Here is a 25,534-nt window from a genome sequence, read left to right on the forward strand (position 1 = left end):
ATTTAGTATCTTTGTTAGAAACAATACTTTTTGGGAGACCATGTAGCCTCACCACCTCTCTAAGAAAAAAATCTACAATATGTACTACATCATGAGTCTTGTGGCATGGAATGAAATGTGTCATCTTGGAAAACCTATCAACCACCACAAATACTGAGTTATTACACCTTTGTGTCCTTGGCAATCCAAGAACAAAATCCAAACTTATGTCCTCCCAAGGCTTTGATGGAATAGGCAATGGCTGATAGAGTCCAGTATTGTGACTAAATCCTTTGGATATTTCATATACTTGACAACTTTGCATAAACTTCTTCACATCCTATGATAATTGAGGCCAAAAAATAATGTTCTCTAATAATGGCAATGGTCTTATCTCAACCAAAGTATCCTGCCATCCCTCCACTATGTTTCTCCTTGATCAAGTTCTCCCTCATAGAACTCCTTGGAATACATAATTGACTACTCTTGAACAATAGACCATCTTGAATCAAGTAAGCTAGCCACCCGGTCTTGTCTAGAGTAACAGATTCTTTACAAGCCTTCCATGCCTCTACAAAGTTAGCATCCTTAGGGTAAAAATTCTTGAGTTCATCAAACCCAATGACTTTAACCTGCATTATTGCAAGCAATAACTATCCCCTACTTAATACATTTATAACCCTATTAGACCTTCCACTTCTATGTTTTAATACAAACATATAGCTTTGCATGAACTCTACCCATTTCAAATGTCTTTGATTCAATTTACCTTGGCTATTTATGTACTAAAATGCTTGGTGATCAATATACAAGAAAAATTCTTTTGGCAACAAATAATGCCTCCATTTCTTTAAGGCCTAAACTATTGCATAGAACTCCTAATCATAAATAGAATACTTCTTCTTTGCATCATTCAATTTTTCACTAAAATAGGCAATAGGTTTACCTTCTTGGCTCAAAATAGCCCCAATAGCACTACCACTAGCATCGTAATCCACCTAGAATACCTTGTTGGAATTAGGAAGTGCTAACACAGGTTGCTCCGTCACCTTCTTCTTCATTAATTTAAAACTCCTTGTAGCTCTTGTAGTCCACTTGAACTCTTTTCTATCCCCCCTCATTGTTTCAGTTAGGGGTGCGCATATGCTACTGAAATTCCTAATGAACTTCCTGTAAAAACAAGCCATACCATGAATTGACCTCATGTCAGTAGCAGACCTTGGAGTAGACCATTCCAAGATGACCTTCACCTTCTCTAGGTCCATTTTGAGACCTTCAGCTAATACAACAAACCCCAAATAGACTAACTCCCTTTTGACAAAGCTACACTTCTTCAAATTAATCAAAAATTTCTCTTCCCTCAACCTTTCAAGGACACTATGAATGTGCAATAAATGTTCATCCAATGATTTACTGAAAATAAAAATATCATCCAAATAGACAATAACAAATTTTCCCAAAATTTTCTTTAGTACATCATTCATAAGTTGCATGAAGGTTCTCGGTGCATTGGTTAGTCCAAAGGGCATGACTAACCACTCATATAGACCCTCCTTGGTCTTGAATGCAATCTTCCACTCATCTTCATCTTGTATTTGTATCTAATGATAGCCACTTTTGAGATCTGTCTTTGTGAAGTACTAAGCTCCAGTCAAACAGTCCATAAGATCATCCATTCTTGACAAAGGAAATCGCTACTTGATGGTTATTCTATTTATAGTCCGAGAATCTATACATATTTTCCACTTTCCATCTTTTTTTGGTACTAGCACTGTAGGTACTACACATGGATTTAGGCTCTCTTGAATCAAACCTTTCCTCACCACCTCTTGAACTTGTCTATTTAGCTCTGTAGTCTCAATAGGAGTCATCCTATGAGCAGCCTTCTTAGGAAAAATAGCTCAAGGGACTAAATCTATTTGATGACTGATTTTCCTTACTAGTGGCAATCCTTTTGAAAAATTATCAGAGATGACATCTCCATACTCACTTAATAGACCTGAAACTTCAAGTGGAATTTCACTACTACCTTCCTTATATTTTCTAAGAATAAAAGCATAACACATATGTTGATGTTTCATGTCATCCAAAAATTTTCTTCCATCAACAAGACATACCCTAGCACTATTGCATACCTTTTCACCCTCCTTTATCAAAGGCTTCAATTTGGGTGAACTTCATCCTTTGTCAACAAGGATGTATTTGCATTACCATCATGTATAGCCTGTCAAATTGCCATGGCCTTCCCAACAATAAATGGTAGACATCCATTAGAATGATGTCACATAAAATCTCATCATGGTAACTCCCAATCTTGAACTTTACCAAACATTGCTCATTAACCAAGACCTTGTGATCATCTTGCACCCAAGAAATCCAATAGGGTTGGGGGTGTTTCTCCCTTTTAAGCTTTAGCTTTGAGACCATCTCCTCTGACACCAACTTTTCAGTGCTTCCAGCATCAACAATCACATCACAATGTTTACCCTCACACTTGCACCTAGTATGAAATAGATTCCTCCTTTGTCCAGGTTTAGTCTCACTGCTCAGTAAGACCCTTTCATTAACTAGAACCTCTCCTCTTTATACATCCTCTAAATGTGATGGTTGTGCATCATCATCTACGTGAGCAACCCTTGCTTGACCATTAGCTCTCCTATTTTTCCTTCCTTGGCGTTAAGGGCATTCGAAGGCACAATGACTTTCTTCATTGCAATGAAAATAGGTAGCACAAAAGCCTCCTCTTCCTAAACCTTGTCCACATCCTCTACCTCTTCCTCTCTGATCTCCAAAGTTTTGATCACAGGATTAGTTGAAACTCTCATTCCTCTGGTTTTGGCTAGTACCCACATCTTCATTTTTCTTCTGGTTATCATCTTTGCCTCCAAATGACTTGTCACTACCCCTTCCTCCTAAACTACATCCTCTTTTCCTTCCATAAAAATTTTTGTTTAGCTTCTCCTCAACTTGCAAGGAAAAATGGTATGCCTCTTTAATGCTAGTCATTCTAACTAGACTTAACTCCTCCTAAATGCTAGGTCTTAACCCACTAAGGTAATGGGCAATTTTCTCCTTGTTTGCTTCTACATACCCTACCCTAACAAGGACTCGATAAAATTCCTTTGTGTATTCCTAGACAGATTTTCCTACTTGTTTTAACCCTTTCATCTTCTTGAACAAATCAAGCTCGTAATCAATAGGAATGAACTACTTCTTTAGTTTGTCCATCATGTGAAACCATCTTGTGATTTTCTCATTTCCTCTTCTATTTCTTTCCAACTGAATCTCTTGCCACCAAATTTTGGCATGGCCTTTCATTTTGGCCTTCATAAACTTGACCCTATCAGGGTCCCCAATATTCTCATACTCAAAATATTCCTCCAGCTCATTGATCCAATTGATCAACTCATCTTTGTTTAGATTTCTCGAAAACATGTCAACATTAATTTTAGGTCTTTTTCCAAGCTTGGAAATGACCCTAAAAAGCTTCTCCTCTTCCTATTTTAGAACTTCTCTATCTCCTTCCCTTTCCTGCCTAATATTTCCTTCTTCTTCATTTTCTTCCTCATTTTCGTCGCCTACGGCAACATTCATCCCTCTACGGATCTCCTCTGGTAATGTATGAACTTGTATCCAGAGGGCTCTAACCTTAGGAGTAACAACTCTGGCCCTTCCACCATGCTCCCTTCATGGAGGAATCTTCTTGTATTAAACTCACAACCACATAGTCCTGGTGCAAACTGCCTCACAAATGGCACTCTATCTACACACTTAGGAAAACGTGCTCTAATACCACTTGATGAGGGCACAAACGACAACCAAAATGAAATGCATCAGGAAAAGGGAAATATTATTATAAGAAGTGATATGTTATTACATTTAGTACACTAAAAATAGACTCAAAGACATGCCCTATGGGCTTACAATGGTCTGATTCTGGAGAAAATTCCTCCTCATAGTACCCTCTCCCAAACTCCACCAAAAAACTGCCTTTACAATGCCAAAAATGTTCTTAAGTAACCCCAATTAGGTACAAAGTTAGGAATACATTCTAGAATATGTCATTTGGCATCCACTACCAAAATAAAAGGTTCTAGAAATCATGTCAAAAGTCGGTGTAAAATTAGAAGAATCCAGAAATGGTAGTCCAACTTTCGAGAGGCATAACTTTTGATCTGGGACTCCGATTGACGAACCGTTTACATTTCTAGAAAGCTCTCCAAGCTCTTTATAGACCTATGGCTATTGCCACATTTTCTAAGCTTGTACGAGGCCATTTAGTGCCTCAAATCTGACTTTGAAGTGCTCTTAGGAGGTCTCCAGGTAACTTAAAACTGTAATAACTTTCAAACCGTAAAGCCTTTTGACCTGATTCTTTTTCTAGAGTGCTTTAAATTATAATTATAATCATCCCTCTAACTCATCATAATTATGGATCAATTACCAAATAACCTATTTTCTACATTGGCACATATCCCAAGGTGCTCAAAAACTCTAACCTAGAAAACCAATAGTGGAACTATGAGAGTTGGAACCTTTATTTGACCGAAATGGGTACCCAAAAATGAAAACACATTAAAAAAAACTAACACTAAGCATATTTTTGGGTGATACAGGATTTCCCTTACACCACTGGATGCTCCTGCATCAAAGTAGGATAGTGTGATATCCATAGACCATATGTCCCAACACCAAAACTGCAATGCACCATATTCTTATGTGGAGAAACATAGATTGTTCTCCCATAAGAAATTTGAATACTCTTTTTATAATATATCAACTTCCCATGCATTTCACCTTTTGGATATACAACATACTAACATATCATGTCCAATAATAGACTTCAAATAGTCTTTCTTGCATATTTTAGTTTTCCATAGACATGACATTTTTTTAAATTTGCGCAACACTAAAATCCTCTAACTATTCATCATGTTGTCATCAATGTGCACAACAAGTTGACATTATTGACAACATTAAACACATTATTTTTCATAATAAAAGTAGCAAGAGGGTATTGGCCTATGGTAGTGACAAAACTAGTACATTAACAACACATTAGCCATAACTAGCACAATTACAACAAAGAAGAGAAACCCTATTCTTACCTCTATAAAAAATGCAGTACAAATAAAAGTGCTTAGAACTATTCAAACTATTTAAACTAATAGTTCATTAGTCTTTAAACTTAAAATAGCATAAACATTATGCCATGCAGGGTGGATAGTAATAATCTTCTTCAAAGTTTTCATAGCCACTTGGGCTATTACGAACCAAAAAGAAAAAAATAACATAAACCACAAAACTTAATGTTTAGCATCTCTTCCTAGCTTCTTTGATGGGAGTGTAGTGGCACATTCCTCCTTGAGGAATTCAAAAAACTCCTTATATTCCTCATCATTGTTGGGCTTAATTCCAGTAACCTACTCTTGCATCATGTAGAGGATTACAGAGCAAGCATGCATGACCTTTATGAAAGCTTGTTGGAGTCTTGAATGCATGTGTTAAACCCGTCCACATCTTTCTTAAGATCCTACACAAAACTCTTGTGCATCACTAGCTAGTTTTTTTATATTTCTCATCATCCCTCCCACTTTAATGGTGTTGGTGCCAATCTTAGGAACCTCCTAAAAAGTAATCCATGGGGGGTGGGTTGGCAAGTGGACTTGGGGTTGGGTTTGTAGGGTGTCATGTGGGGGGGGGATTTATCTCAAGGGGAAGATAGACTCCCTTTTCTTCCTAGAGGTTTGGATGGAGGATTCATCAATAACTTAGACAACAGAGTTACATGACTCAGTGGACTCACTCTTCTTAAGGGTTTCTTGCATTTTTCCTTTTCAGCTCCATTTGGCATGTGTGTACTAGGGGTCTTACTTTGTTCTCCATAATCAACAATGTAGACCTCTTTTTTGTTTTTTATAGGCAACCCAATATGCTTAGCACTTGTCTTTTCATTGAAATGAGGGAGGAGAAAGTCTCAATTTTACTGAGGTTTGTGGAACTCCTTTTCCTAATGGTTTCAACCTATGAATTACCAACATCATTGATTAAACTAGAGGGGGTAGATTCTTTCACAATATGCACAAAAAATAATAGTAGGACATAGGGAACAATGAAAATTGTACAACCTAAACATTATGCCCTAGTGCAAAATGGCATTCTCCTTACCCTTACGAATAGCCTCAATGTTACTTTCCATGGAGTGTAAAAAAAGAACAAAATGGAGATGAGACCTTTATTTCTCAGATGATTGAAGAAGGGGAGGCAATAAAAGTAAAATGTAGTGAACCTACCTTCCAAAATGAAGTATTGCATAATGATATGGGAATTATGTAGCCAAATTCCCAAAGTTCTTCCCTTCTATATCCTTCTTGCTTCTTAACAAACTCTTCCTTTGAGGGTCTGAATAATTAGTAGAGCACTTCATAGTCAAATGTTTTGCAAGTGTTTTTCCATTTAAGTAAGGTTGGTCTCCTTCACAATAACCTCCTCATTTATTTTAAAGTTGATGCCCTGCATAGTAACCCTTTACTCATTCCAGGAGGAAGAAAATTGCTTGGACACAATTTCGTCATAGCCTCCAGTCATACTCTCCATGTAGGAAAAACTTTCCCCTTCTTCACAAAAGAACATCACCTTTGGATTATCTTTAATACCTCATCAATTTTGTTTGACTCAATTATATTGGCTCCACCCATGGTAGAAAAATGAAGATAATATAGCCCAGTGAGATTGTAGATGAAAAAGGCAAGCTTTTCTTATTAAAAACTAGATACTTTTTTTTATGGTTATTGTAATCGCAACTTTTTTCATAATTATGACTAGTGGGATAGTAACATCTCATAATGTAGCCCACATATTGTACATGTGGGAAATTTTATAATGAATATTTGGGTTGATTGTGGCACGAACCCCATCTTTCTATTACTTATATCCTTGGGAATGTTGAAGGCACAATTGTTGTTTTTGAAATTCCAGCAGGTCTCATGACTTTTCATCATTGTCCTTAGTTGATTTAAAATTGATAGAATCATTTTGAACGTATATCCTATTCATGAGAATAAAATTGCATGTTTCACAATAAAGTTTGATAATCATTAAAATGATGAGGAAAATATTACTATAGTTATTAGGTTTGTAACCCAACTCCTCATCATCCAAGTTAATAGTGTCCTTCATGATTAAAATTATTGGTGATGTGTTCCTCGTGCCTTAAAAGGTTATGGGTGTCCTTTGGAAATTGATTGATAACACTCCAGCATCTCAGACCCTCCAATTGTAGGCCAACCATGGCCATCAAGTTAGTGACAACGTTACCCTCACAGTATATTTGGTCAATAGTGTAGTTGCAAAAACAATATAGGAGGGTGATAGAATCACTCAAAATAGAGTTAACTTTACAATCTTCCCTATTTCTATTTTTTATGGAATCCACAATAGTTTTACAGTTGCCTTCACTCTTGAGCCTAGTGATGTTCATAGAGAGAAAAATTTAGTCCCCAAAGCAAGGTCATTCCTTCAACCTGGTTAGTTGTATGATCCCTTAGAGAGTTGGCATAGGAATTTTCCCATGTAGGAGGGTCCACATGGAGAAATTAACTTTGGGTATTAGGTGTGGGTCATAAATTTTTGCCCAATCTTGGCAACCACTAATTGATGTTATATTCAATTCATAGGCTGGCCTAATAGTGAAAAGATTGAACATGGTAGGAGACCAAATGATCTTATCTTCTTGCCCAAAAAAAAGGATTCTTGTTTGCTAAAGGTTGGCCATTAGATTGTTCATGAAATTTTGGGCTCCCTGGTGATTCCCCACTAATTGAACCAAATTGGTCCACCTCCTTTGGCTAAAGTACTCGGCCACCTTCTTGCCCAGTATAGGAATAATCAAATTGTGCAAGTGCAAGTATCTATTTGGTCCCATGGTTAGGACATCATTCCAATTATCGCTGCAAGATATGATGCTTTCACATTACCTAGTTGTCATTTGATACCTTTGTGAAGGAGGGTTTTTCACTTATTGAGGTTGCTCCATATTTTGGAATCCTAAGGTAGGTTTCCCTCCATAAATAGCTCACTAAAAGAGCCCTAATTTAGGTATTTAGCATGCATTATGTTATACCAATCCTCTTTTCCCATGATAATTTTTCATGTCACTTTGTAGTTCAACACCTTGTTTAACTTATTGACTCTCCTTAGTACCATCCTACCAAACTTTTAGGGAAGAAGACAATGTCCCAGTTAACTATGGATATTTTCCTTTTGTCCTCTATACCCACCCAAAGCAAAGTGTGTTGAATTTTCTCCAGCTTGTCTTCCATAACACCTGTAATTTTGAAGAGTGAAAGGAAGTACACTAGGATGCCCTAAAGTGAGGATTTGAGTAGTTGCAACTTTCTTGCATAGGTGAGGAGTTTTACTTTCCACCTTGTGAACCTTTTATGGGTGTGTTCTAGGATAGTATACCAAATATCAACTTTGACCTCCTTAATAGTAAGAGGGACCCTTTAATAGGTAGAGGAGAGGCTCATCAATTGACAGTCCAAAAATTGTATAATTGTCACTTGTATCTCACTATCTATATTGAAGAAGAAAATTTCTCTCTTTTGGAAGATAATACTTTGGCCAGAAGCTTCATCATAATTTTCTATAAAATTCTTTCATTCCCTAGGTTCAAGTATCAAGGATTCACTAAACAAGAATGTATCATCCACAAACTATTGGATTACTGGAGGGAGGATCAAAGAAGGTTTAATACCTTTAATTTTCTTTGGTACACCAAATTTTGCATTTTCCTACCGAGGACCTCTACAACTAGGATAAATAGGAGGAGAGGGGGTCTCCTTGATGTAGACCTTTTTTGAGGGAGAAGAACTCACTTGGGGAGCCATTGACAATAACAAAGTAACTCATAGTCTCAATACATCCTTTCATAATTGAGATAAGAATTTCATTAAATCCTAAACTAGCAAGAACTTTGTACAAAAATGACCAATTGAAATTATCATTGTACACTAGAAATGTGTCACACCCTAAACCCTTCTATCCAAACGATTCCATGAGTTCGAAATGCTTGGATGCCGGCTTAGAGCTCCCTATCCACGGAGTGCAAGAGAGTATATTTCAAAAATAAGAAGGCTCTCAGATGAGCCTTAGAGATACTCTTCTTGCTAGTAAACCATGCAATTGGAGGTTCCAAAGACAAGATGCAAGAATGCAAATGTCCCAAAGAGTTCCTCAAGGATGCAATGCAACTAAAGATTAAACTAGAATGAATATGAAAAGTGCAGCTATTCTAAGCATGGATGAGAGTGTTACAATACAAATATTAAGCTATGTGAGATAGATTATTGCAAAATAGAAGCTAAACTAACATGCAACATGAATCTAAGCTAAAATGCTATGGTATGAGAGAATGTAGACAAGAAATAGAAGTTCTCCACAAAACTCCAAAGAAACCTGTTAGAAAACCTGCAACATAACAATATTCAAAATGAGGATGGATTGAGGGGGAAAGCTCTCTCCCTTTTAAAGATGTATGGATGGTAGAGATCAAGATGAAGATGGTGAATGATCAACGGTGGAATTCAAAAAGAGGAGTGATCCATGTGCACACACAAGTCAACCAATAGAATATAAGTTGACTTGTCATATAAGACAAAAGTCACAAAGCCTTTTCTTTTAATTGCAAAATAGAAAAAAGACTTTATGTGTGCACTTTAAGTGGGTTAGAAGAATGGGGTCTTTTATTTAATTAAAAGGGGACATGTTCTTTTAATCAAATAATGAACTTAGGATAGCATAGTCAAACTATAGGTTATAATCAAATAAATTGATTATTAGCAATTTGGCTTAGATAAATGATTAAATTAATTTAGCCAAAATGCTAAGAAGGGGGCTAATAGTCTAGATGACCATTTTTAGGTGATTACAATCATGAGCTTTGGAGATATCAATTTTTAGAACCATACCTACATTTTCACTTCTATCCATAAAGTGTATAGTTTCATGTATGGAAATAGCAACATCCAAGTTTTGTCAGCTAGGAACAAATCCTTTCTAATTTTGACTAATGAATTTTTCCAATAGTGGCTTCACCATTACTTTGGAGATTATTTTCTAGGAGCTCGTGCATAGGTTGATGTGTCTCAAGTCGCTTAAGGATTTGGGGTTTTTGTGTTTGGAGACAAGCACAATAAAAGTTTTATTATGTTTTTGTAGAATTATACTCATCATGGAGAAATCCCTCACACCCCTGGAAACATCTAGACCAACAATCTCTCATAGTTCCTAAAAGAAGGTTGAGGGGAAGCCATTTGAACTGGGGGCTTTGTAAGCTCCCATGACAAAAATTGTCATTCTAACTTTGTCATCAATATCATAGGAAAGGAGGTTAATATTGTAGGAGTCGATGAAATCCAACTCTACAGCTCGCCAAGATCACCTGCATGCAAATAACCTTTCGAAGGGAAACCAAGAAGGAAGAGGTGGAGCTTGGAAAAACACTAAACGAACTTGAGAGAGAACATATTACAAAACAATGAAATTGTATTTACAATGAGAATGTGATTATGAGTTGAGAAAATACAATGAGAGAGCCCGAATATAAAGGCCTCATGGAAGCTTGTAGAACAAGTTGGAAAGTGGTAGAAGATAAGGTTGACAACTAAGCACACTTCCACAAAAAGGTGGAACATGCTAGAAGGAACAAACTCCCGTGGTGTCAACAACTCATCACTACAACCATTAAATACTAAATAGAAAATAAATGCATTAACCCAAGTAAGCTTAAGTAAATAGAATAAATAATTAATAATTAATTATTTATTTACTCTAACAACCCCCCTTAAGTGCAACTTAGGGGAATGCCTTAAGCTCGCAAAACTAAGATGAAATGCAGAATGGGTCCCGGCAACAAGGCCATGTTAGGTACCCATGTACAATGCAAAAGAATGCAACCTCTGAAAAATGGGGAAAGAGAGAAAACCACGTGGGAAAAACTCTCCCCTAAAAAGAGGTAAACCTAGTGAAGAACTAAAGAACCCTCCAACTAGGGGAATGTCCCCTAAAACAAGAACAAAGAGTGATCATGAAGAGCATCACTAAAGCATGAAGAAGCTGCAAAATCTGCCATCAGAAAGAAACTGTTGATCTAAAGAACCTCCATGGAAGAAAAAGGTGTGAATTCAGCGTGTCTATATGGTAGATGATCCATCTCACCGAAATGCATAGGTAGCTAGCCACTGCAATCGCCTCATATATAGGATCAACCACTAAATACATAGTTCACACTATTGAACCATTGAACCAAGGATGCATTAGAACAACATCATAACCCCCCCTTAATGCAGACGGGGTGAGATGACAGGCAACTAAGACGGTGGGCTAAAATACCCTACACATAGAACCAAGAACGACGAGAGAGGAAGAGGTACAAACACCTATAAAGACACGGTCACACCGACGCTACATAGGGCTAATGTCGTGGAAGGGACACTCACTTGACAAAGGAAGAAGACCAAAAAAAAATGGCAACATCTATCCCCCCCTTTGGTGCTTTATAAAAATAGTGCAAGTACAATTGTCTCAAAAAATAATGTTCATGAACCCGAAATGCAAAAGTGGCACTTTATCTCAAGGCATATACAAAAGAGCTTACAAATGATGTCTACAATGATCAAAACAAGAAAAAAGCTGACACAAAAGATAGTACAACCTAAAACAAAAGAAACCATGCCAAGAAAATGATCCTCAGACCTAAAACACCCAAGATATCCACCATAGAGCAAAAATGCCAAAAACATGATAGAAAGAGCATGGGCTAGAATCTAAAGAAAAAGACTACATTTCTGAAAAGGTGACAAAACTAGCTTTCCAAAATATAATGTTTTCAAAAAACTAACATGGGATGCAAAAGATATATGCATGTCGAAGTCAAAAATAGAACTTCAGACTTCAACTAAAAAAATGGGCAACAAAACTGCATCAAAACCTGAAAATACCTAACCAATGTCTCTATCTCGGAACTAGCTTTTTGGCACTTCTTTCGGATTGGAAAAATACCTCCATATGCTCAAGTTATGGCCAAAAAACTGAAGGTAGGTCAAAAAGGACCCTTGGAGAGGTGCAAGGGGTGATGCAGGATGATGTCATGCTGATGTCAGCAGAACAGTGAGCTTAAAATTGATAACCACGTGGCCGTCACCGCAAAAAAAGAGGCCATGTGGTAAAATTTGACGTGGTAGGGTCCACGTGGCACCGCTGCCACATGTCACTTGCAGAAACTTCCGCGTGAGCAAGGAAATCCACGTGCTACTGATTAGTGAGCTGATTGTCTACTGAGTTGGCGCTATGTTGTCCTACCAACGAACTGCCAAGTGTCAAACATAGAAATGTTGATTGTGCAGAAGAAACTTGCTAGCACTGACACAGACCTGACAACTGGGCACGAGTGGAGGCAGGTAGAAGACCTAGCAAAGGCAGAGCGACTGGTTGCAAAACCAGCGGAAGAAGCTGGCGGAGGTTGCGACAGTTGGCATCGCTGCTGGTGCAAGCTGCAGCGGGGTGGCCTGTCGATAGTGGCCAAGGCAGGGCTACCCTGCAGCAACTCAGCTAGTGGTCGGCACAGCGCAAGTGGTCACCTGGCAGTGCCTGACTTTTTTTTTTTTTTTTTTTTTTTTCGTTGCGCATCCATACGATCTGTATGGAAAAGCCCTTCGTATAAAAAAAAATTTGCCTCCCGAAGCCCAGTCTCCAAAAATGAAAAATTTTATATGGATCTTAGTTGAAAAGGGCCTTCTAAATCCAATGGCAGCATCTATTTGGGCCCAAAGTGCTCCGAAAAAATGCTCTTCCCCTAGATTAAAGAAAAAATCACAAACAAACTAGGGTTTGTGGCTTCGAATCGTGGCTTAAAAAATCTTTCAACGAAGCAGCAGCAAGGAGGCTCTGATACCATGTAGGAGTTGATGAAATCCAACTCACCAGCTCGCCAAGATCCTCTGCATGCAAATAACCTTTTGAAGAGAAACCAAGAAGGAAGAGGTGGAGCTTGAAAAAACCCTAAACGGACTTGAGAGAGAACATATTGCAAAACAATGAAATTGTATTTACAATGAGAATGTGATTATGAGTTGAGAAAATACAATGAAAGAGCCCAAATATAAAGGCCTCATGGAAGCTTGTAGAACAAGCTGAAAAGTGGTAGAAGATAAGGTTGACAACCAAGCACACTTTCACAAAAAGGTGGAACATGCTAGAAGGGAACAAACTCCCATGTTGTCAAAAACTCATCACTACAACCATTAAATACTAAATATTAAATAAATGCATTAACCTAAGTAAGCTTAAGTAAATAGAATAAATAATTAATAATTAATTAATTATTTACTCTAACAAATATCATCTCATGTCATGACCATGTTAGGAAGGTAGCTAAGGAGAGGGTCATGAAGAAGAGTGTTATCCCCTCTATGGAAGGGTAGAGGTTCTTAAATGAGTTGGTAGCTAGGGAGTCGAGGGGCTTTTTGTCAATGATGTTTATCCCTACCTCATTTGAAGTGACTCAATGGCATTTTTTTCTTTTGTAATTAGTTATTAATTGATGTAAGACGGTAGTGTTGTGATCTCCCTCTCTAATCCATTGCACATGAGAGTGTTGCTTCCAGTAAGTTTCCTCGTTTTCCATTAGTTGCTTTCATTCCTACCGATAAATTTCTTCTTTATTTTGCACATCCATAGATGTGCTTCCCACGACCAACTAGGTTTGAAGGTTTCTAATGTGTTAGAGAGGTCTTTTCTCTTAGTAGAGATGTTCCCAAAGTTAGTTTTACTCCATCCCCTATTGTTAACATCAATATATTATAATATTTCCTCATTATGAACATATGCATTCATTTTTCCTAATGAGTGCATTTAGTGATGTTTGATTGATAGAGCATCAAAATTGTTTATTTTAGTCATGTTTAAGTACTTTATTCAATAATTTATCATGTGCTTTCATTATTCATTCCACTCTGCACTTTTGCATGATAATTTAAATATTTGAACCTCTAATGATTATCACTTAGAGAGAGTAATGGGTCCACGTATATTTTGTCATGATCACTATTTCACCCTTTGCATCATGATTTTGTTCTTAATTTTTTCCATGATTTTAGTCTTCATAGGTTGTAGCAATCATATTAGTTCCAACTCAACCCTCTACAACTCATTTTTTTCCTATATTCTTTCATGACCTCATGTTTCTATAGAGTGTGAAGGCAACATTGCTTCAAAATTTATGATAGCCCTATACATCATGTTGTCATCTGTAGCTTTTACATGATCACACAAACAACACTACAATCCTATGTAACTCTATAAATAATGGCATCATCCACAACTTTTAAATATTTTCATAGGATTTAACTCAACTATGTTCTTGTGGCTCGATCCCAATCCCAAACTCAAGACTTGACCTAGTTTATTACATGGTGTTATACTTGTTCATGTCATATGCTCCAACACAATCACAACTCTTTGATTGGCTTAGATGTCATTACTCAAGTCTATATTACATTTTAGACATGTACCATGCTATACATATGAACATTAAAATAAAATTTGTAGGAGTGATTTAAAATTTAAAATTTGTACTCCTTAATTTGACCTTTTGTTAAATTTGGTTTCTACTTTATTACATATATGTCATTTATGTCTAATTTGAGCAACTAAAAATATGTAGTTATAAGCATCTTATAGTTAATTATAAGCATCAAGTATTGAACTCAAGAGCAATATCAAGTACTCCCATCAACTAACCATCATCTTATATATTGGTATAGGGGCTTGACCCATCTTCAATGTTTTACCTCTAGGAAATCTCCCAAATGTGTTTTCCAACACCACTAAATTTTCAAACATTAGTGAACATCTGCTACAAGTAAACATGAGTAAAGAATAGGTAACCCATTAGATTGTTATCACACAAGTAAACATGCTACCTTAGTTGATTGCAAGCATTAATTCAACGTAGAATGCATAAATCGTAATAGATCAATAATTTGTGTTGTTAAAACTTTGTATAATTATTAGATCTAGGTTATACTACATCAACCATAGTGTAGAAATAAATTGAACACAAATATTAATGTTTGCATTAAAATAGTTAGGGTTTTCTTATTTGTTCTTGTTTAATCATTTACACTTACCAACCTTGGGTATTTAGTTAATATATTATGTCTTTGTTGAATTATTAAGAATCATATTTAGTGGCTTGAATAAATTTTAGTTTATTTATTTTCCCAAAGTTTTGGTGAATGCTTGAGATCTAATTCCACAAGGTCATGCTTTTATTTTATCCATATTTTTTATAACCTATAGGCCTTTAATTTATAGGTTTTTCTCATAGATTGCAATCAATTATTATCTTGTTTTATATTCTTTCGCGTAGTAAGGATTTCCTTATGTCCTCATAGTTTTAACATTTTGATACATCAGTCCTTAAGAACTTTTTTTTAGACTAAAACATAGTAGTGCACATTTTATGGATACACTATTAGAATGTCTCTGACTTTTCATCTTGTGTAAAACTCATTAACAATTTTCCTTGTATATTAGATGTTTTTAATTCACTTGTATACAAGATTAATGAATGTTATGCTCCTTTCATGTCATATAATAACAACTTAGCCATAGACATCCTTCTACTCTATTAGCATATTTAAGGGTCATGATTTTGGGGGTGTTGCTTCATCTCATCCAATCCTTATGATGTTGGCATACCTGAGGATAAATATATACTTCATCCAACTATGGATAATACTTTCAATATGTCATTTCACACTCTAATGCATGCACCTAATGAATGATTGGTTACAGTTGACACATTGGTTAATATTATTCATAATCATCTAGTTGATAAGGAACTCTAAGATTTTTACCTATCAATGTACTTTTGTTTTTGTCAACATGATATTGTGTCTAATAATGATGAGCCATCCCAAGCAACTCATAATAGCCCTATATATTGATTATTCATTACTTGATAATGATTTGGTTGGTGTTATTTGTAATGCACATCTTAATAAAGAACCTTTGATAAATATATTTACTTGAAATAAGAAATTGCATACATATCAAAAGAATTTTTTATTTCTTGGGATTAAACATTATATTTCCATAATGAATGCTTATAAGGATGCTTTAACAAATGCAACATTAGAATGGTTCAATTCAAGTCACAAATACTTCATTCAATAATTCATTGTGTGCTTTCATATATCACTCTTCTCTACATTAGTGTATTTTCAAGACAATTTGCATCTTTCAACCTCTAATGGTTATCTTTGGGAAGTGTTATGAATCCAACTATATTTTCTAATGATCATGATTTCATCACCCATGCTTTGCATGTTCTCATGCTCTTGTAGAGTGTGCTCACCATGTCCATTCCAACTACATCATGATCTTATTCTTATCTTTTTCAACGTGAGTTGTCCAAGTGAAGAAGAACATATGCGCTTGAAAAGTGGTTACGAGTTCAAATCCTACATAGGGTAAGGTGTGTACACCTCATTTATAACACACCAAGGTGCCTCCCTCAAGGATTACAAGGCAATTTTGTATTATTATAACCATATGTAGTTCCAAACGTAGATGGCTAGTAGCATGGATAAGAAAAGTTCCTTTTCTTTTTTGTATGTATCAAGGGGCAACATCGCGTCCAACTTAATGGCAACCCTATGCATCATGTTGTCATTGTATTTGTTACATGGTCATGCAAGCATCTTTCAAATGGTTTTATGGGATCCATCTCAATCTTTAACTCAAGACCCACCATTTTTTATATGGTGCTATGCTTGTTCATGTTATAGGGCCCAACATAGTCAACTCTTTTATGGCTTGTACATCATGAGTCCATTCTAAACTACTTTTTACACTTCTTTTACCATATTGTGTTTGCACATATAGCATGTTATATGAGTACTTACATTGTTTTTGTAAGCAAAGGTATTAATGATACATGCAAGCATAGGGATGTTGCTTAGCATCTCCATAAAATAACCACAAAGTGCAATAATTCTTTACCATGTAGGTTTTCCAATTTTGCTTATTACATACATTATTGTAGAATGCATGACTCGTGATTCTTGTGCATTTTGAAGTGGACATAAAATGTAAGTCATAGGTGTACATTATATACCACTATGCCCCAATTTTTTCACTTTGCTTACATATTAAAAGTAGCCAATTAGAACACTCAATTTAACTATTTGACACACTATCTAAACAAAACTTAGTCACATCAACCAACAACCACCTTTACCTAAATTGTTCCCATCTTCAATCTACAATATTTCCATGACCAAGACTCCATTGATGCACACATTGTCATTCCAACTAGCACACAAACATGCTTTCAATCCAAGCTTTTAAAGCTTTAATTTGCACTCCAAGCTAAGGGAGAAGACCCAGTAGGAACCCACCTTAATCTTTGTGTAGCCTAATATCCTAAATCAAATTTTGATAAAGTTTTTTAAACTTCTTTTGTTGGAAATGTAAGAGAGTAATTGAGAGGGGAGGGGTGAATAAGTTACCACAAAAACAAATCCTTGTCCCTTAGATGTCAATACAAACTTCCATTGATCATACAATATTGGATAGCTCAATTAACACCAAAATTTTATTGTTACTTAGTTAACAAAGCAATTTTAAAATTTATTAATCTATTTTAGCCTTTAGTAACTTAGTTGCAAAAGCATAAAACATAAGCAAATAACATAAACACAGATGACAACAAGATTTAACGTAAAAACCCAATTTGGGAAAAACCCACCTTGCAACTAAACACGATAATTTTCACTATTTTGAAGTAAGCTTGTTAAGAGCCAACCCTATTAAAGGTTAAAAAACATACTGTTAAGTATGACCCTATTAGGAGTGGCCCAATTAAAGATCTTCAAACACTTCAATCTTGAAATGTCACCTTATTAGAGGATTTACAAAATGATTGTTATGTCAACTCAATTAAGAGATTTATTTATTGCTACAATGGTTAGAAAGTAGCAACAATTTGACCTGATTTAAGAAGCAACTTTCTTTGTAGATTCAAATCTTCGTTCACGCTTGACCTCTGGATCCTTCTTAATTAAATGTTCTTTACAATTTATCTTCCATACTTTCCTACTCCACTTTTCTTTCACTCATATCCATCTTTTTTCATATTCCGCTTGTTACATTCTACCTTTACAACTTGACCTTTCTTACATATCATAAACTAGAAAAATTCGGCTTGAAAACCCTTCCATAATATCAATAAACATCCAAATAGTCAACCTCTATTAATAAAATATCTTACAATTACATTAAGTTGTCACACAATCAATATTAAGATTGAATGCTCAATTGACACTGTAACTCCTTCAATGCTTGACCACTCAATCAATATTGTTCTCATTTTGATGCCCAGCCGCTCAATCAATATTGAAAATAAGAATCATTTTATTAACCAACTACTCGATTAATATTGAAACATCTTCTTTACCCGACTGCTTGATGAATACTAAGGTATACAAGGTTAATATTGCAAACTCTACATTGCTCAATTATTACTGACATTTGTATAAATATCAATGACAACATACAATTAAAGAATTGTTTTCAACACTTTACATAATACTTTAAGAGCTTGAAATTATTATTCCAAGTTCCAAGTACAAGAATAGTCATTAGAGGTACAAAGCTCAAAAATGGTCATAGAGAAGTGAAACCCAATACCTACTCACAAACACCTTAATCATACATTGCAACCACCCAAAAAAAAAATGCTCCATGTACTAAATATTTTTTTCCAATACCTATGCACATTTGCCCTAATTGTCATATAATAAGGTTAATAATAAAGTCACACAACTCGTTAATTTAAATATTCAAATATCAGCTGCCATGTATGAGTGGGCAATTATTGGTAAATGTGAAATATTTCATTAGATTTTAAATTATCATGTATTAGTTAATTTAAAATATAATAATTGATATATGCTTGAGCAAGAATATCACAATTATTTATACATTTTCCATAATCTTTATTAATTAAATAAACAAGCCATGAATCCACTATGCATCATTTAACATGAATAAAACTCGAAGGTAATTTGTAGGTCTTCACAAGTACTAAGCATCATTTGAGCAAAAGCATTACCAAGCACCCATATGGAAAAAGTCAACATAAATCATTGATAACATTTTTGTCTTGAAGTTCATGAAATGCATCAAATCTTCCATATTGACATAAAGATTAACCAAACACAAATTTAAAAAATATCGAAAATAACAATCCCACCAAATTTTTAATAAATACAGATGGGTTTTATAGGCTAACAAAAATAGAGTATAGATCATAGGCATATGCATTTTGCTCCACAATAAATATACTGTGGCACCTGTATCTAAACTTTTTAATCTGATTTTTCAGGTATCAAAACTAGATTTTATCATATCAAATATAACATATTAACCAATCATCAAAGAGCAAGATTTATGGGTCCCATTAAAATCACTGCAAACTAATTGCTTGTCCCACATACTCATAAAATCTCATCTCTATTAATTTTTTATTCTCAAATTTGAATTATCATTACGCTTAAGACATAATAATCATTTCGAGGGAGTGTCAACAGATAATTATTGTTTCATGTGATTTTGAACGACTTGCACTGGACAGGCTTGATTAACATTTTATATCTACATTGATGAATTCACTGATTACATGCATTAATCATTTTTTTAGCCCGATAGTTATTGAGTGGGCAAAGTTCCCACTCATTTAACTACTCAATTAATTCATTCATTTTAAAAATCTGTATTCATTGTAGGTCGACTGGATTCTACTGACTACTGCTTTGCTTTATACACACATTATCTTTCACCTCCTCCAAATGTGGAAGCATTTTTAAACTTAGAAGCTACCTAGCACCATTTTTCACTGATCTTTCTAATAGATGAGCCCAACTACTTTATTGTATACCAAGAATACTTTTTATGTTGTTGTTCACTTCTGATTTAAACACAGACCCACGTGGCTGTTCAAGCTACACATGTGATTCCGATTCAAGAGTTCTCCTCATTACTTTGTGCTTTAGGGTCCCTTTGGTTGCTGGGATAGGAATTGAAAATTAGAAGAGAAAAATGGAATAGGACTGGAATTAAATTCTATTTTTTTTAATAAAAAAACAGATTGGGAATATGAATGGCTATTCTAATTCCATCTGTTTTTTGGCATAGACATGCTTCTTTTGGAGGCAAAATTGGAATATGTCTTCCTATTCCCAATTCTGATTGAGCGTACCAAACAGCGAATATAAAACATATTCTAATTTTCTCTTCCTATTCCACTCTATTCCAGCAACCAAACGGGCCCTTAGAGATTATATGAATACACTGCATTATGAATCCAAAAGCTCTTCACCTTAGTTAGAGGTACTTCCATTACTTTTACTGATATCCATATCCAAAAAGTTCTGGACCGTGCAATAAGAACTTAATGCACACCACGTTACTAAAAGGATTTTCTTCCACAGGGTAGGATAACTAACAAAGTGATGCAAACTTCAGTAAAAACAAAAAGTGTGCTTTTCAACCAGAAAACAATAGGATAATCACTTTCCCTGCGAGCACCTTTCTCTTGGTGACTTTGGGCAGGCATTATTTTGTTTAGAGAGGCATTCTGAAAATATTCAAAAGCCTCGGAACTAGGCTAAACACCAAGTAAACAGGCCGTCAACGTTGTTAATATATATCCATTGCAGAATCTAACAGACTAGAAATTTTCACTCACAAGACCTGATTTCGACCTGAGGATATTTAAAAGGCCAAGTAAATTGGGGCCTTCAATGTTGTTGCCAACAGTTCAGAATCTAACATCTCGGGAATGATGACTTTAGAGGCCTTGAAAATAGTGAAGGGCCAAGAACTCGAAAAAGTCAAAAGTAAACAGGATTTGAACATTGTTGTAATATACAACTGCAAAATATATGAGATTATAAACCATTACCAATACATTGGTAGGTTGAGATTCAATTCAAACGATTTGAGTGTCAAATTTCACCATGGACTGTACAAACACTATGTAATATTAACATACAGATTCAACTTATAGCCAGAATGAATAAGACGAGTTGGCTTGAGATTGTGCGTAGGTAGTTCAAATCTCTCCCGAGTTTAAGAGGTGAGACGTCTTGCAGGCAGCTGATCTCACCCATGGGGGGCTCACATCGGCCGCTGATCATCACTAGACTAGGTCGCAGGGACACCCCATGTAAAAGGAAAACATACAGATTCAACTCACATAAGCCTGTACAAGGTTAAAATGAACTTTTCGGCTATTCTCATACTTGTCGACCAAGTATGAAAAAGAGCTTTGTGTGTTTAACGTTAGAATTGCTCTCTGCAAATGGTGCCGGTCAATATACTGCCTTAGGCAATACCGTGTAAAAGAACACCAGAAAATTGTACGGGCATCAAAATTTCTAAAAACTAAGTTCTTTAAAACAAAGAAATGACAGAAACTCCACAAGTAGACATGTATATGATGTTTGTGTTGGCATGAAAATTTTGTCAAAACTTCTACAGGTACAAGCTCAAGATGTGAAGCAGAGTATACCTAACCATGTCATCCTGTAATGTGGCAGCCCTATCGCAGCCAGAACAAATTTTTATGCTATGAAGCTGTATAAAATTGCAAATTCTAAATGAAACTTTTGTTCTCATTAAGATAAAAGCAAGAAACCCAATTAAGTATTACTTGCAACGTTTTAACATTTGCTATTTTGGAATATATTAAAAGTTTGTTTGTCAATCTGATGATCCAAAAGCAAGCTTGAACATTTTGTTATTCCTTACAATCACACTCACTTGAGACACTCTCAGCACAACATTCCAGAATGTGAATGGCAATTACATTCATGAAAACAATCTACATGACTCCTTCAAGACAAAATGCGATGATTGCAATATTTACAACTTCAATACAATATCACTCCTAGAAATGGTACACCTACTCGTCAATGTCCATGCAAAGAAAATGGCAGAGGTGCCATGTGAAAATGCCTCCATAGGGCAAAACACTTCTGCACATAAAACTTAGCTATTATCCCTCGTACATCTTAAAGGACTTCTATTTGAGCACACCAGTATCTTATGAGTATCTTGTGCAAATCTGCAAGTATCTCGTAAAAATGGAAGTTTCCAATCCCAGAAACAAAACTTCCAAAGAAAATTAAATACCTCGATGCCCCATAAAACCTTATAAGCAATACTCTTTTTTAAAAAGCTAACCATCAAGCCCGTTTTGATATTAGCATGTGAGGCTAAATCTTACTAATATTCATAGACAACTATGGAGTTCGGTTATACTTGATCATTGAAACATACAAACCTCATTGTGTATTCTAGAACATCTGCTACTGATATACCCATTGTGGTTGCACTGAGGCGGCACTCTATCCTCAAATCTATTCAATTTTGTCAACTTCAAAATCCAACGTGCGGAGCAACATGCAGTAGAAGCCAATCCAGCTAATGTCATTTAAACATAAAATAAGAAATGCAAATCCAAACTCACAAATAGCTGAAATTGGATGCTTTTTCCAACTGCATTGTACAACAATGCAGATATCGCTTCAACTACTTTCCCTAGGAGCTTTGGTGTAAAATCTTTTAGTGAGTTCAATATCCGATGTTAAGGCTCTAGTTGATTCCAAACTCTGGTGTTAACGCTGATAAGGCATTGAATCAATTTAACTTCATACGGCGATTTAAGAAAATGAAAGATACCTGAAGACTGACACATAACAATTATACAGCGAACTTGATAAAGCTTAAGCTTCAACCCATTATCAAGTATACTTTAACAAAGAGAGCAAAAAAACAAAATACAGCTTACTCATTATAACTGGGGTTGGATAAATCATGGCCCTTGTTCAGGATACTTAACAATGCTTTTGCATGCAAAACAGACCTTGTTTTAACAGTGCACGTGTCAATATAAGAATTATGTGCATAATATCAGTCCAACAAACTGATTCTAAAAACTTCTTGATTATTTAGCTCGATTCAGGTGAAACCGCTGCTCAGCACAAAGTGAAAAGAGGAGGCACATTACAAACTTTTTTCAGAAACTGGCATGCTGAGCATGGTTGTAAGCATGAACAAAAGTACATGAAAGGCGCCAAATACCAAAACCCAATCAACCATCAAACACATTATAGTTCAGCCGGTGGCTGTGCACCAAAATTCACAAAGCAACGGTTTTGAGATGCCTATTTATTAATTCACACTTGGCCAAAATCAAAACTGAGAGATCATAAATTGTAACAGAAAGAAAAAACATAAATTCACAATTACTGATCACATTTAGCACGGGAAAAAAGGATGGAGCATTCGAATCCACGATTTCGAGATCTTGTCGGAAATCCCAAGCGATCTGTGAGAGATATGTCCATACAAATCAATAGATATGATACATCAAACATAAGTACTTACTGAGAGTTAAAAAGAGAAAAACAATCAGCCCCGGCACTCGTTCAGTAGAAGCTCGCGGGAGGCCAGAATCCAGATCCAGCAAAACCAAAACAGACACCATTGGGCCGCATGAGGTCAGAAGAAGAGTGTTACCAGGGCGTGCAAATTGGTGGCGAAATCGAAAACAAGAAACGGGTCAATGAGCAGGGGCATTGATTCATTGATCGATTGATAGATTGATCCTTCAGGAAGATGCATCGGAGTCCCTGGGAGAGTGGAGGGGAAAGAGGGGAAGCAGTTCGGGCTCGGAACCCCGGGGCGTGTTAAGCGGCGAGGGGTGCAAATAGAAGCCCTTTTCGGCAATGGCCTTGTCCTCCTCAGTGAGCGAGCAGGAGGAGGCGGAGGTTGTGGAGGTTGTGGACGATGGGCAGGGGACATCAGTGAATGGATCGCCACCGAGCGGCGTAACGGGGCTGAGGGCCAGCGAAGGGAAATCGAGCATGGAGGGCGACAAGATTTCAGGGGGCTGAAACATCCGCCCGTTCAGATTATTAACCCTCAGAGGCGAGGGCGGATTAGGGCTCACATTAATGCCCCCCAACCTTCTCAAATTCTGCCGCCGCTCATGCAGCTGCGGCTTGAACGTCGCCTTCCGCGGACCCACTTCGAAGGAAGGGGAAGGTGCGGGGGCAGGGGTCGGAGGGGCTGAAGCAGGGGCCGATCGCGGCAAGTAACGGGCAGGCATGGTGATGGGCAGCTTCTTCTCATCGGATGCACCAGTGAGCTTCTGAACCACTTCTTTGAACGACGATGTGTCCGCTTGAACAAAAGTAGTCGCCTGCTGCTGCTGCTGCTGCTGGGCTTTCTCCGCCTCCGATGGCTGTGGTTGTGCTCGCGGTGAGGGCACGGGCGAAGCTGTATTGGGGTTCCGAGGGGAGGGCAAGGGCGAAGCCGAAGCCGAAGCCCCCGATGTAGGAGACCATATGATCGTGGGCTGAGCAATCGCATTGGTTATGGTGTTCCCGGTGGGAGAATGAGCGAAGCCCACTAATTGCAAAACTGCGTATTGCCCTCCTCCACCGCCATTGTTACTGCTCCCTCCTCCGCTCTGGTTCATGCTCATGCTCACGTTCATATTCATATTCACCCCTTGCATTTGCACGGGCACAAGAACCCTTCGCCCCCCGCTGTTGTCCATTGCTGAGCCAGAGAAGTGCCGATGGGTCTCGACTTCTTCTGATGCGCCTCCTCGGATGCCCTTTTTATATCTGGGCCAGGCGCATTTGGGGAAAAAATGGTGGTAGTGGTGGTGTTGGTGGCGAGGGGTTGGAGGATGTGTTTTGGAAGAGCAGGGGACGTTGACTTGGAGTCAGAAAAGTGACCGGCGGTGGGCGGGGTCAAACAGAAAAATGAAGAGGGGCCCAACCCGTTTTGTTTTGTTTTTAGGTGAGCAAGGAAGCAAGGTGTGTCGACATTGGTGGGATGCAATCCATGCCTCAAAGATTACCATATCTCACTAAGCATTTAATGTAGGATTTACCTACTCATTTAAATGCCTTCTCATAGGTAATAATTATGTTCCTTCCTCCCTTATTTTAGCGAGGGAATCCCAGTTACAGATAGGAATATTTGTATGCTTTTAAAATAGTTCAAAAGGATAATTTAGAGTGGTTTTTGGAACTTACAATTTCAGAAAAACAAATGGAGGTGGGTGTTTAATTTTTATTTTTATTTTTATGTTTTTTATTTTTGGGAATATGTAATTTTGTATTTATTATATGGTTATTTTACAATTAATTATTTTATTTTCTCTGTATTTTAAGCTTATTGTACTTGCCAATGTACTATTGCATTTAGTTTAGTTGTTCTAACAATTAGATAAATATTTTGTTGGGGTTTGATTATTACTAAAGTTTTAATAAATATTTCTTAATTTAAAAATTGATATAATTGATTCACTTATAATTTGATCAATTGATTTTCTCTAATAGGACCCAATTTTTTGGACGAGTGCTTCATATTCATAAATTTCAACAAGGTTTTAGGATTCATT

At 36.5% G+C, this 25,534-nt stretch overlaps 1 protein-coding gene across 1 annotated transcript; it reads right to left on the bottom strand.

The window, feature by feature from the left end:
- Positions 1-23,253: 23,253 nt before the first annotated feature.
- Positions 23,254-24,918, bottom strand: LOC149552545 (VQ motif-containing protein 4-like). The gene has a single exon (XM_089788119.1). The coding sequence runs from the start codon at positions 24,677-24,679 to the stop codon at positions 23,726-23,728; it is 954 nt and encodes a 317-aa protein (XP_089644245.1). The 5' UTR covers positions 24,680-24,918; the 3' UTR covers positions 23,254-23,725.
- Between the last annotated feature and the right edge of the window lie 616 nt (positions 24,919-25,534).

This window comes from Cupressus sempervirens, chromosome 6, assembly GCF_028749045.1.
Source record: "Cupressus sempervirens isolate cs-2001-9-10 chromosome 6, ASM2874904v1, whole genome shotgun sequence".
In the NCBI taxonomy this organism is placed as follows: domain Eukaryota; kingdom Viridiplantae; phylum Streptophyta; class Pinopsida; order Cupressales; family Cupressaceae; genus Cupressus; species Cupressus sempervirens.

Bases quoted from the DNA above. Each gene is read 5' to 3' on its own strand.
- LOC149552545 (XM_089788119.1), bottom strand. From the start codon at position 24,679: ATGGACAACAGCGGGGGGCGAAGGGTTCTTGTGCCCGTGCAAATGCAA.